This window comes from Microchirus variegatus, assembly GCF_963457635.1.
Source record: "Microchirus variegatus genome assembly, chromosome: 13".
In the NCBI taxonomy this organism is placed as follows: Eukaryota; Metazoa; Chordata; class Actinopteri; order Pleuronectiformes; family Soleidae; genus Microchirus; species Microchirus variegatus.
Genome location: NC_139814.1, coordinates 7,436,708 through 7,451,576, shown reverse-complemented (window position 1 = coordinate 7,451,576; position 14,869 = coordinate 7,436,708). Strand labels below are relative to the sequence as shown.

Here is a 14,869-nt window from a genome sequence, read left to right as displayed (position 1 = left end):
TTGCAGTTCTACAGTTTAGCTTTAAGTAATGTTAGCGTTAATATAATGTAATTTAAGCATTAATATAATAACGCTTTATAATTTACTGGGTAATTACCCAGTATTTTGTCCATTGTTCTTACCTTCTAATTACAGGTTAATACCAAGTAACACATTTCTGTTATCTACTGGGTAATTAGCTAGTAATTGGGGGCTGTAGCTACCTGCTTATTACCAGCTTATAATCCAATAACACATTGTTTACACTTATAGGTCTGTCCAGTAATGTCCAATAAACATTTAACAAGTTTAGTAGCTCCTGGATTAAAACTATCAACTGTAATTCATTGCGGACTGCCAGAAATGTTTCTGCGGGCCGCCATTGGCCCCCGGGCCACACTTTGAGAACCAATGAGTTAAAGTGATAAAGTTGTATAGTAAACGGTTCAGGACTCTGCTATAAGTCACTGGCTGTGGTGCAGACTATTTGACCAGGGTCAGAACATCATTGTGGAAGAACAAGTACAAAAAAAGGTTAAAAGAAAAGCTAATCAATCACATGTGGTTTCACAATTTAACACATAGTAAACAAAGCTGCTTGAGTACCTTTAGCTGTGTCCATGCTGTCACACACATTTGCACAATTAAACAATTGACATCACGTATTCCTTACAACTGATTTAAGGGGTTAAATAAAAATGATTCTAATCTGTAATTGCACAGTTTCTACTTCTAAGTTAAAAAAAAAAAAAAAACGACACTGCAGAAAATATGCAGTAAACGAACATCACGACAGCTGTCGGGTTTATTATGTTTTTTTCCAAGACAAAGTTGTGAGTGTGTTAACACCAGTATGTACATGATGACCCCTAGGATTTCATAAAAGAGCCAGCACATGATAACTTATCAAGTGACATAATACAAAGATATGAGGTCAACTTTTTATTGAAGGGTTTAAAAAAGGAAAACCCACTGTCATGGTTTTTTATAACATTCAAACAAGGACAGCTGTGCTAACGTGTGTCTGCACCGTGCCGTCAGTACCACTAGATAGCGCAGTTGCTTTCAGTTACATCCCAGCAGTTAATTCATCTTTGCTGTGCACTCTCTGTGAAACCTCTGTTGGCCCACAAATAACAACACATTTCAGTGAAAAAAAGGACACGTAAAACATCACTGATGTTAGGATTATGATGTAAACTGCTGCTAATGTTCTGCACCTAATAATGTGATGAAGACGAGGATGACAGGTTGCACGCTGGGTAACTAAATTAATATTTCTACTGGGATTCTGCTAACAATTTGTTTACCCATTACATTTAATTTCTAACGGCAAACCACGTTTTATTGTTGTTTTTACTGTGTAATTTCACAGTAATCACTCACTTTTGAAATGTTATTAACACAGCATGACGACAATAGCTGAATCTTTGAATTGTCTAGTCGTTAACTTGAAGTTTGGTGGTGTAATCTACTCTGGTTCTGTTCAGGATTGTACACATTGGCTCACATTGGTGCACTTTATTCCCTGTTGTTGTCAGACTATATGGTCCGTAGACTGTATGCCTGCTCAAGAGTTAATTTCCCTGGAGTTTGGGCAAAAGAACGTGTCTTGTGTAATTAATCTTATAACAGAAATTAAAGGTGCCATATGTAAGAATGTGGCCAAAAACTGTTACTCCATTCAAATTCAAAATACCAAGGTCTTTTAGGTTTCGTTTTCTGACTTAACTGGCAACCCGTGGTTGCTCGGCAGCTGAGACTCTACCGACTGCAATGATTGGTAGACAGCGGTATTTCCAGCAGGGACTCCAAAAAGAGGGTCAGGGAAGAAGAGGTGAAAAAGCAGGCAGAATGAAAATGGTTGAATACTTTTTTTCCACTCATTTACTGAACGCTGTACAACTTGACCTTAGATACTGATTTTTAAGATGAACCATCTGCATGAATAGGATGAACAAATATCTTTTCCTCCATGCTACTTCAGCATTGTAGGCTGTGAAAAGAACAACACATCTAAAATGTTGGTCACCAAAAAAAACACAAAGCAAAACCTTTTTAACCCTGTTAAACATTTAGTGCATCTGATTCACTCTTCACTGACACAAATCACTTTTCTGTGCTCCACGTTTCCTCTGTGCTGCTGAGGAGCAAAACACTTGTGTTCCTTCAAAGAGTTTGTTCTTTAGGTCTTTGTCGAGACTTTGCTGCCATCTAGTGTCATCACAAGTTTTTACAGAGCCTCAAATGTGTACTTACAGTTTTGTTGGATAGCTCAGAGGCCCGTTGCACAAAACTAGGATAAGGGATTAAGCCTTATGCTTATCCTGGCTTAATTTATCCGTGTTATGACATAAGTTACCATGGAGATTTATCCTGTGGAGTTAGCCTGGTCTGGAGCAGGCTAAATTCCAGGATTTATTAAATCTCATCCCTCATCTCAGCCAGCAGTCCCCACAAATGGAAACCAATCGTTTCCATTCCACTGCCCACTACACAATGGTTACACATTCAACTATACCCACGGTCATGATCTCAACATTTGTGATTACAATAATTAATTAATTATTTATTTATTTATTATTAATTATATAATGTTTTTATGCTTAATGTTCATGTGCCAGACATGACCGTCGAACAGGCCGGGTGGGTCATTCTATAACTTTTTGCATTTGTTATACACACGATAAAAAAATAAAAACACATCAAAGAGTAACATGATGTTGCTTTATTATTGATGGTCTCTATGAGACAGAAAAGCAAAAAACTGTTACTGTAACTGTTAATTAACTGATAATTGCTTGTTAATATTGTACAGCCTCTTGAATATGATTTAATAACACAACCGTGACAATAGGGAGAAAGAAAAAAAGAGGAAAACACTAAAGAAAAATGAAAAAGCACAGTGTGTCAAATCTAGCAACATTCAACGGTGAAGTTTCATGAATGTTGCAGCAGATAATTTCACATCGAGGTTCATAATCATGGCATCTGTTGCCCCGATCTGGCTCCTGATATAAATATAAAAGGCCCATTGTGGGCTCATGAAAAACACTTCAAACATTTAAGTGATTGTACACTTAGACAAAATAGATAGAATTTATTGTCAATGTATGTCACATTAATATATAATTTCAGCTAAAAACCCTTTTCCTCTAAAAGGATATTTCCATTGTAATAGTCCTCCTTGTATTGCAGTGCAGACGTGTGATCCACCATGACCATTGGAAAATGGAGATTACAGACCTAAACTGAATGAGAAAGGGAGCGGACTCTACGATTATGGATCTGTGATACGATACAGCTGTGAAAAGGGTTTTGCACTTTATGGAAGTAGAGAAGCAAAGTGTTCAGAGAGTGGACCATTTGTGTATTATCCAAAATGTTTCTGTACGTTTTTTATTTTATTGCATATTTTGCTTCTCAATATTTTTTTAAAGTATTATCTGTGTGTAAATACTCAAGGTTATTTTTGACATCTGTCTTTATTTTAAAATGTAGATGTTGGAGGTATTGAGTGTAAAGATCCTGGACATTTGGCAAATGGTGAGCGGATTGAAGGTTTTCAGATCCACCATGGATACTTGTCCACTGTAAAGTTCAAGTGCAACGATGGATTCATCATGGATGGAGAGGACACCATCACATGTGGCTTGGACTACAACTGGTCATCTGGACTTCCACAATGTAGATTGAATAGTAAGTAAAAATGGTTGTTTTTACTCACTATAGCTCTGGCAAAGAATCTATTGTAGTGATTCATAACAATCTTACATGTGAGCCATCACGCTGCTGCTGTATAATATTTTGCTTTTCTTTTTACTCCTCTGACAACAGTGCTTCAAAAGAAGGCGATCTACTCTCGGTAAGAAGATGGACCCAGATGATTGTGTCATATATGTTCATGCATGGCCCACGTTTGTTGTAGTGGTTAGCACTCTTGCCTTTGCAGCAAGAAGACCCGGGTTCCTGGGTTCGAGCCCTGTTTGGAACAACTTCGGAACAATGGCCTTTCTGCAAGAAGGTTGCATGTTCTCCCTGTGGTGCGTGGCTTCCTCCCACAGTCCAAAAACATGCAATATGGGGATTGGGTGAATTGGTCACTCTAAATTGACCTTAGGTGTGAGAGTGTGAGTGAATGGTTGGTTGTCTCTATATGTGGCCCTGCGATGGACTGGCGAACTGTCCAGGGTGTCCATTGTCAGCTGAGATGGGCACAGCACCCCCCTCTGGTGGAGCATAAAGCGGTAGATGATGGATGGATGGATGTTCATGCATGCTGCCTTGGTACAGTGGTTCAGTCATTTGTCTTTAATCCCGCCTTTCTTCATGTTTGCTGCACATCTTCTCTCCTGGTACACCTCCTCCTCCACAAGCCATGTGTTGGTGTTATCAAGCTGATTTAGTATGACACATAGTCTGTAGTGCTGTCTCATTCCCAATAATATGATCATGTTGGGCTGGTGATGCCCAATGGCAGCTGGGATTGACTTCAGATCCACCGCCAAGCGTCTGCTTAATGTACATCCTCCTTGTTCTATGATATCCTGAGTTGGTTGGAGGGTTACTCCCTTTTTTATATTTGACCTTTCTTTAATCCCTTGCTTGCTTGTTTTGTGTTGTCTAATTTTGTTGTCTGTCTTATCTGTTTTTGCCGTTGTAACAATTACATTTCGCAGTTGAGGTATAGTTAAGTATTATTATAAGCGTTTTTTTTAAAAAAAGAATTTGGTCCAAAATTTGACAATGAAAAGTCATCATATCTGTCCATACCTTACCTGACATGACATGTAGTAACTAAATCTAGGTTCCTTGTCAGTAAAAACTCTGGCTGAAAAGATTAAAAGATGAAGTCACTTTGATAACGGTAAACTGAAGTATTGTTAGGAGTTGTTAATACACGCCACTTGTCATGGTCATTCAGGTTTAACTATTCAAGTTTTTAGTATTGTTTGGCATTTTGGAATTGAAACTGTGACCATGTTAGACCATGTTAACTAATTACTTCATCATGGCTGCACATTCGTTAGTTGTACAGTGGGCACAAATGGAAACACAAACTGCACACCAATGTGCTGGTGCACTTTATGCGTCCCGTTACGAGTCCGTGCGTTAAAAGCTGATCCTCTCTTCATAAAGTGACAACAATAGTAGAATACCCCACCCACTGATAAGGCCGATGCTCTGCAGCACAAATATCAGCCAGGGTCTCTTGTTGCTGACGTGAATCATGGTGGGGAGCTGGAGAGACACAAAAAGAGTTAAAGGCAAGTTAAGATCCCCTTTGTCTGTATATCATTTACACGTGACTGTCATTCACTGTAGGTACGCTGAAACACTCACCATATCAGCCAGTCCCACGTATAGAAAGAGTCCTGCAGTGACAGCAGCTATCCACTGTTTGGTTGCCAGGTCAGTGGCAACTGACAGAGCAATATACAGGCCAATAAATGAGGTCATGCCACTGCCGATGTTTAAAAGCAACGCCTTGCGCACAGACACACCACTATTCAGCAAAATGGCAAAATCGCCTGGAGAGAAACAGAAGCAACAGGATAATGATTGTAAAAATATTTTAGGGAAAAACATGGATCAAATCAGACACTTGGATTGTTTTCTTTACCCAGTTCGTGTGGTAGCTCGTGGCAGAGGACAGCCAGCGACGTGGCCAAACCAGACTTCCATGACAGGGAGAAAGCTGCACCTATCGCTAAACCATCTGCAAAGTTGTGGATCCCATCACCGATAGTTATCATGTAGGGCAGCAAACGCTGTTCTACACAGGCAGACAGGCAAAGTGGTAGTTATAGTGAGGCAGATGCACTAATGGAGGCTTTCATCACAACTGGGTGATGTCATTCTTGTTTTTTGTGTTTACTCACTTCGAGTGATCCTCAGGAGTCGAGCTGTAGGCAACTGGACTTGCTTAAAACGTTTGAGATGTATTCGCCAGTTGCCTACAGCTTACTCGAAAAGATGACCATGAGCTGGAGGACTGAGAACCTTCACAAACACTCACCTCTAGTGCGCTCTTTTGACATTGTTTTCTCATCGTCATAGCCAACCTGAAACGAAAATGTTATTATTGTTGTTATGTAATTGGAGCTTAGACATAGAAGTAGCACATATTATTGATGTAAAATACAGGATATTTAGCCCTAATATAAAACAGTTTTGGTAATACACTATTCTGTGCAGGAGAATTACTGTAAATCCTCTTTACATTTGTCCTCAGATCCTGGATCAAGTCTCCTCATTTCAATTTTAGATGTTCCAGCTGAAATGATAATATATCTCACCAGGTCTGCTTTTGAGGTTGACTTGTTTTTCTGTGTCCTTTCCTGTTGATACATCTCTAAAACCCTCCCATGGTCACAGTGGTGAGGCTCTGCTTCTTCCTAAACGGGGAGGAAGAGGAAGAGAAGACAAATTAAAAATGATAAAAGGAGGACAAGTTATCACACAGGTATGAGGAAATTCATCTACACGCAATACAAATGAAATAAAAAATACTAAATGTTCAGTATTTTGTACTCAAAGAACCTTCAAGAGTAATGTACCTGTATGTGGAACCATTTTGTCCATGAATATAAATGACAATGTTTGAACAAACACAACTTATTTTAAACATTTGTTCAGTTACAAACAGATCTGATACTTAGATACTCTAGTCGTACTTACCGCATGATGGTGTTGGTGATGGTGGTGATTGTTATTTTTATAAATGACGAGACAGAAGATTGTCTCCATCAGGTAAAAGTAGTAAATCATTGCCAACATGACCAACATCTTGTAAATGTAGTCTGGAGTTTGAGTGCTTGTGTGCTGTTGTGCTCGTGTATGGCCCTCGTGGCTGTTGCCGTTGTCTGAGTGCACATGTAAACCCAGAAACTGGACACAGAGAGAGCACAGAACAGGTCAAGCTCAGCATACTTCATTAATGCTTCATACTTTTACTAAAGGGATCCTGTTTTGTGGTATTTTGTCTTAAAACTTGAATCACTCACCATGGGTAAGAGGTGCAGTAGAGCATCTCCAGTCAGAGTACCCACAGCCAGACTGATGCAAAACTGGATACACAACTGGTACATGCTGGTGCAGGACGTACACAGCAGCAGCACGATGCCAAACATGGACGTCAGCGTAATTAAGAAATTGGCGAGAGTTGCATAGAGGTATCCTTACAAAAGGAACAGAGGAAGTCGTATTTTAGAACAATGAATCAGTCGGCCAAGTTAATCTGGTTGGCTTGGAAATGTTTACATTTTTGTTCTCAGTCACTAAAATTATTATTTTTGCCCAAGTGTTAACATGCTTGTTTTATGTTCGGCATTGTCTCAGTTCTCCTCAGATCTGATTTGCTTCCAATAAAGCTTTTCAACTTAACTCATCTCTGACTCCAGGAAACTCCATCTTTGGTCGACTCACTAAATAATCAAATCTCAGCCACACTAATTAAGTGTTTTGGTTTGTTGTGCCATTCACATGTTGTCATTGTCTGTGTTTGCAACTTCTCCAAACAGAAGCAGAGGTAGGCAGGTTGTAAATCCAGGCCACACACTTACTCTCAGTCATGGTGAGTCCATCTGGTTTCACTTGCCCTGTGTTTTCTGCGCAGGCTCCACTCAGGATCTGCTGGACGAGTGCAGGGCTGAGCCGAGTCATGTCGGACCGACCCAGACCAGAGCCGTTGACTGCCGGACCAAGAATCTCGACCAGCTCCTCAGCAGAGAAACAGTGCTGGGAGAAGTCAAAGCATTGGTTGTCAGACACATGATGAAAATGTTTTGGCTCTTGTCGTCTAGTCAGGCTTCCTTCTTGTTCAGAACACCAGGTGTATTGTGTCACTCCACTTTCAAAAGACTTTTCACCAAACAAAGAGATCTTTATTTCGTTACAAGTCAAGTGTCAATTCCAAGCTCTGCAGTTCACTTGGGAGGGCTTCAAGCAGATTACCAAGAAGCTCTAACTTTCCCTGAGCAAGACCCCACTTTTTAAAGGCTACCTGCTTCTCCTTCTATACATCACCTTATGCCTTTGTTTAGCCATTTGACTGTCAGTTTCCCCTTAGGGAACACATCAAATGACAACTGCCTAACCTATGCATACACTATGGTCAACCGAAAATGCAGAAGGCAATGCCTCAGGTAAAGTCTACAACTTCCATACATGTAATTATTGGGCAATGTGAATCTAGTTACAATATATATATGTGGAACTTATAATGCAACGTAAACATATTTCCTGTGTAAATGTGTGTATCTTAGACACTTCACTCTTCCTAGCCTTCTGTGTGTGTGTGTGTGTGTGTGTGTGTGTTTTAGATGAGAGACTATTCATGGCTAATAAGTGAGTCGGTCGATACCTGATCCCAGGTAGAGTTTCCTCCGTGTCCCTCATGATGTCTGTGGCTGTTCCTCTCCCTTTGCCTGGCACCACTGTGATCGTGATCTGCATGTTCATCCTCATGGTCGTGATGGTCGTGATGGTCGTCGTGGTGTGACCCTATGTTCAGACTCAACATAAGAGCCTCCAAATCTGCAGAGCAAAGAGATGATGTTGGATATTACATTTACAGGTAGAAAAGATTACATGACTAATATATCAAATGCAGAGGTGTAGTGATGGTAGTATTTCAGAGGAAATAACACAGAACTTTGCTCTCAATACACTAAAAACAGGATCTGGGTTTTCCAGTGATCACAGTCTCTCTCTGTGCTTGTATCTTTGCCCATGTTTGTTTGTTTTCAGATTCCTGGATAGGACCTTTACCTCTGACAGTGAAGTTATCTGACCCCAGATAACCCATGAGGTAATCCAGGAAGTAGCGCTCCTCAGGCAGGGAGTAGCTGATGAAGCAGTGACCGTGCAGAGCGTGATACAGTACGCGGCCCAAAACTGCACCCACTTCCTGTCCCTGTTCAGGTAATGATGCATCGACCTCTGCCATGATGTCACTGACTGATACACAGCTCTAAAAGGACAGAGAGGATGAGAGGATGAAGTTATTCAAATAAAACAAACACACTTTCCAGCAGTTGTGTGGTCTGATGAAAGTTTACAAGCAGCTCTACATTTCTGCTGTTCTTTTTCTTTTCTTAAGATGCTTTCCAGCATAAACACGTGTTGCTAAATCTGGAATTACAGGAATAAGAACGACTCTATGATTGGTCAATGTCTCCTGGTGAGGATCCAGATTTTTATAAATCTCAGAACCCAGAGCAACAGAGGTCTAATTCTCTCTCAGGTCACTTCAGTGACATTGAACTGAGGAATTTTGCTCATGTTAAAATGTTAAAACTAGTAAATTTGTGTCAATTTTGATGATTTTTTTTTTTCTTTTGATGTTATTATTCTTCCACTGTTTGGTCTTTATGAACAGAAACAGTGCAACATTATTTGTTTGCTGCATCCTTTGTCTGAACACAGGCTCTGTCAAGCAAAACTATCAGACCTAAATGAGGGTGTGAGTATACAACAGTAGTGCAGAGGTGGTGCAAGGTCAAGAAGCATTTATCTCTTCAGCAGTAGAATTCACCCCTGAAAATTTTCGTGGGTGCCTCTGTGTGTTTTCAGTCATACATCCATCCTGTTTGCCTCCATCTGACTTAACATAAAATAAATCATCTTGTGTGTGGTACAGCAATACTGAGAAATGCAAAGAGAGTTGTGTGCTGCTGAGAGGCTCAATCAGCACTGTGTGTAAACTAATTGGACTCATTCATGGTTTATATTAAAGCTAAACTTCGGCAGAGGAAAAAAATGTTTATTAATCTGATCAATATGGAAAAAATGTAAATTGTGATAATGCTGGTTTGTTGGACGGATGACGGTGTATTTAATGTACAACTCCCAATTCATTTATAGATATTTGCATCAATGATATGTAATTCTAATTTCTATAGAACAGAACAAAAGAATGCTTGAATAGTACAAAAACATTTTTATTTTGCTGTCGTCTTAAACTTACCTCACTGTGTAACGGCTCATAGTGGTGGTGAATCTCTTGAAGCAGCGTCTCTAATCCATGACCGTCCATGTGTTCATGGTGGTGGTGGGCCCCACTCTTTTCATGCTGATGTTCATGTTCATGATGCTCCTCATGTGTGATCTCCTGTAGGAAACGTTCGGTCTCCTCACCCCAGCTCCCCTGTCGTACTGAGGTGCAGACCAGGTCAGGAGCGGTTAGGTACAGGACGCAGCCGGCAGCAAGGTGAGTGAACTGAGAAACACCGATGGTCACATGTTCACTGCCTTTTCCAGCTTCATCCTCTGCATGGGCGGAGTGATTGGTGATGAGCTGGTGAACGCTGCCTGGTAGATTGCACTGCACACACAGTAGAGCACACACAACCACACACACTGAGCAAAATAGGAAAAAAAAACGACAGAACATCCTGCATCCTGCGTCTGTAAGTGGCTGCCAACGTGCGCCAAACAGCCCCTCCGACCACCATCATTATCATTCATACACATATACATAGAGGAAGAACCATTCAACACTCACACTCACACCTATGGTCAATTTACCTAATCCCCATATTGCATGTTTTTTTGAATGCCATCAGCTGTATGCTCTTTCACATCTTTGTACTTTATATATTTATTTATTATCAAATGACACGACACCATAAAACAGACACCTCTCTTGACCGAGAAAAAAGCTGAAAACAGTGTCTGATATAACTTAATATTTGTCAAAATTGACATTTGTTGAAATTAAATTTGATTAAAAAACATCTTAAAGTTAAGAAGTGATTCATTTTCTGAAAATCACATCTTTGCAGGTTGTTATTCTTATGTGAATGGAGTCATTATTTAAAAGAAAGTGTGACTAATTTAAGGAGAATGTCGTTTCGAACCTGATAGATCCCTGACTCAAAATGTTAAAATGTTGTGTGCCTTATGACAATAAATAATAATGATAAGTCTTGATCAGGGTTGTCTGGACCACAGACAACTTTAGAATCTAAATAAAAACTATTAAACTGACCCAGATTTGTAAACTAAACAAAATGTCATGTAAATGATTCATGTACATTCGAATGTAAAAAATTTAGTCTTGATCAGGGTTGTAAAGTGAGTGACTTTAAAGTGACATTATGAAAAAAAAGTCAGATTAAAGTCAGACCAAAAATGGTCATCAACTACATATATATACATATATATGTATATACATACATACACACATGTATATCAATGACTTTGTCTTTTTGAGTATTTGGGTCACATGTAAAAACATTTTTGAAAGAAAGTTAAAAAAAAAAATGCCATGAATTCTGAAATTAAAGTCAGAAAGTCTGTATTCATGCTAGTTTATTTTGTACATGTGGCACTAATACTCTCCCATATAATATGTTTTAATTTTGTTTCCAAAAAATGTGGCACTACTACATGCTTACCTTTCACACTAAATGTCTTTAGTTCTGTTTGGGATTTAATTTCTGATGGTAAAGAATTCCATAGGTGTATACCTTGCACTGAGAAAGATGATTGGCCAAATGTTGTCCTGCATCTTCGAACTTTACAGTTTTGCTTATTATGCTCCTTGTCATTGCCTTACAGTTGTCTGTCTTTTTAAAAAGCTGAGACACCGCTTGTGGGGCCAGTCCATTTACACACTTAAAAGCTACTTTCAGAAAAAACATTTTTGAAAGAAAGTAAAAAAAAAAAAAAAAAAAACCCGGCATGAATTCTGAGATTAAAGTCAGAATGTCCGTATTCTGACAAAAAAGGTCAAAAAAAAAATTCAGAATTCATGCTGGTTTATTTTTGTACATGTGGCACTAATACTCCCCCATATCAATATGTTTTAATTTTGTTTCCAAAAAAGATGTTACACTAATCATCTTCCATATTTGTTGTCAGTATACGCGTGTATTGCTATATATACTGTTTTATATTTAATAAACGGAACAATTCAGTCGTTGTTACAGCAGTAACTCCAGCAGATTGATTATCTTTTGGACCTTGCCCTCTCACAGTAGAACCGACTCCTCGCCACACGGCTCTTCGCAACCTGGCGGCCGAGTTAAGCTAATAAAACTTACCTTTTCACACGGCACTTCACCGCACTGCACACGGTTCTCTAGTGTATTTAAGAGGGTGTGAAGAGACTCCCCGGTCAGAGACTGCTGTCCCGGAGACACCACGCTGACCACGTCCCTGTAGACCTGCTCCACGACGGGAGATCCCGGTACAGAAGCGAGCACACCGCAGAGTAGAGAGAGAGGAAACAGCAACACAGAGGAAAACATCTTTAAACTTTACTTTTTTTCTTTACTTTTAAATTAGTTCCTCTCTAAGATGGGGGAAGAAAGTGGTGTAGAGGCTGATGCAGACCCGAGGTATTTCTACAGTCTCTCTGGATTGTGATTGGCTGAGACCTGGCTCGTGTTGCCCTTTACCTGGCTATTAAACCTGGTGTCATCTGTGGGGGGTCACAACCCCACACGATTAAAGCCTTTGGATTTCTTTTTTCCTTTTTCTTTCTTCCTTTGCCAACTTTGTCCTTTATTTGTGCTTTCATTCTCTTGTCTTTCTTGTTAATTTTTTCTCTTGCTTTCTTCCTTTTTTTCGTACACTAGCAAAAAGTTATTTTAAAATAAAAGTCAGCCATAAAACTTAAAGTGACAAAGGTTAACCCTTTTGCTGTTTATTGTCTTTGATAAGGAGTAGAATGCTGACTTATTGTAGACTGTTCCTATGAGATAAAGTGATACAGATATGTCCTATTGGGACAATATTTTGTGGCCCCCCACTTGATCAAGGTTTAATGTAAGTGTGGCCCCGCAGTGGAGATAACAACGAGCAGCGCAAGAGGGAGAGAAAAAAGCTGCAGACTGGAGCAGCTGCTGATTCAACACATCAGAGGCATACACACACACACACACACACACACACTCACACACACACACACACACACACACACACACACACACACACACACACACACACACACACACACACACACACACACACACACACACACACACACACACACACACATTAGGGCTGGATGAATAATCTAATTTTAATCATGATTTTGGCTTTGATTTGGCTTCTCACGATCATAAAAACATTATTAATTGAAGAAAAACAATTAATGTGCAGCCTTTGGTTCAGAAGAAAGGTAGGACAATATCAGTTATCTGGAAACATTTTGGCTTCAATTTTACGGACATCAAGCAAAAAAATGAAATTATTTGCAAAGTTTCTCGCGCTGTCGTGTCTGCTCCCCAAGGAAACACAAACAGCTTCTTCAATCACTTAAAGCAACCATATGTAAGAATGTGGCCAAAAACCGTTACTACACTACCGAGGTCTTTCAGGTTTCGTTTTCTCCACCATCGTAGCTCACCCGTAACTGGAAACCCGTGGTTGCTCGGCAGCTGAGACTCTACTGACTGCAATGATTGGTAGATGGCAGTAGGTGGCGCCACGTGCCAAAACATGATTTCAAAACATAAACATTATTTGCGATTATTTGATTTTTTTTTTATGTGAATATTTTGGCTGTACTGTTGTTGTTGGTGAGTTCAGTTTGTTATATGAACATTATTCCTGAGTCTCTGTGACATATTAGGAAGATTTTATGACCAGTTGTTTTAGATTTATTACATAATGCACCTTTAAAGTTCAGTCATAAAGTGGTCTATAACTAGGCGATAAGGCTCGTCAGGACACTCTTTACAATGCCGTCCCATGTCCCTCCACGTCCCGCAGACATCAAGAGATAGCAGAGGCTGTGACATTTATATGGAGTTAGATTTGTGTCTTTATTATTCAATCAAAAAAAAGAAATTAAATTTAGCATTAAATATAGGATAAAGTACTGGACAATGACTTGAGACAAGTTAATGTTCACATTTCTGCTTGAGCCACAGTTTACCTTTCACACTAAATGGCGACCTTGAGTGTCTTGAAAGACGGTTATTATTGTATTATTATTATTATTATTATTATTATTATTATTATTATTAATAATAATAATAACAATAATAATAATAATAATAATAATACAATAATAACCGTCTTTAGTTCTGTTCGGTTTTATGCTCCTTGTCATTGGCCTTACAGTTGTCTGTCTTTTTAAAAATCTCAGACACCGCTTGTGGGGCCAGTCCATTTACACACTTAAAAGCTACTTTCAGAAAAGAGAATTTTATAAAATTGGAAAAAGTCAACAAATTATAGTTCTCAATTATTTTGCAATGGTACCATTTTTTTGAAGCTTGTTTATAGAGTGAGAATAGAGGTCGTGTAGCTGAGTCAGTGGCCTGGCCCCCAGGCAGTGATGCAATAGGGCACATGTGAAAGAACCGTGGCATGCAGATATAGATGAGATATAGATGCCTTAAAGGAGAGACATGACCTGATAAGTCTAAAGCAGTTCAGACTTGTTTTTTACAGTTTTAGATCACTTCTTTATATGTGCGTCGAACTTAAGTTGAGGATCTAGAGTTTTACCTAAATATTTAAACTCATTTATCACCTCAATTTCTTTACTATCAACAGTGATGTTACATTTCTACAGGGCTTTCTTTCTTATTGAGAAGCACATTGATACCATTTGATACCACATGTAAGCATCACGTACCGCAAGCAACCCAGGATTCAAGACACTGTGGACAAGCGTTGCGTGTTGCCATCACGTAAACATTTCAGCAGAGTTGCACTGCCAGTCCTGTATGATACATCTTGTGCTGAGGGAGTATAGCACTGTATAGTATTTTGTTTTGATTTTGCCTCTGTTATTAGTGATTTTGCATGTTGTACATTTTTGCAAGTTGTGCAGCACTGCAAGTACGGTGGCATGCAAAAGTTTGGGCACCCCTGTAAATGTTGATGATTTTCCTTCCATAAATCATTGGTTGTTTGAATAAGAAGT

At 39.3% G+C, this 14,869-nt stretch overlaps 1 protein-coding gene across 1 annotated transcript; it reads right to left on the bottom strand.

The window, feature by feature from the left end:
- Positions 1-5,091: 5,091 nt before the first annotated feature.
- On the bottom strand, positions 5,092-12,236 carry LOC310936164 (zinc transporter ZIP4-like; the record flags this gene model as incomplete). Its single annotated transcript, XM_083900179.1, has 12 exons — positions 5,092-5,220; positions 5,323-5,510; positions 5,603-5,755; positions 5,999-6,044; positions 6,279-6,377; positions 6,661-6,870; positions 6,987-7,159; positions 7,545-7,719; positions 8,345-8,517; positions 8,752-8,953; positions 9,950-10,306; positions 12,030-12,236. The coding sequence occupies 12 exons, from the start codon at positions 12,234-12,236 to the stop codon at positions 5,092-5,094; spliced, it is 2,112 nt and encodes a 703-aa protein (XP_083756305.1).
- Between the last annotated feature and the right edge of the window lie 2,633 nt (positions 12,237-14,869).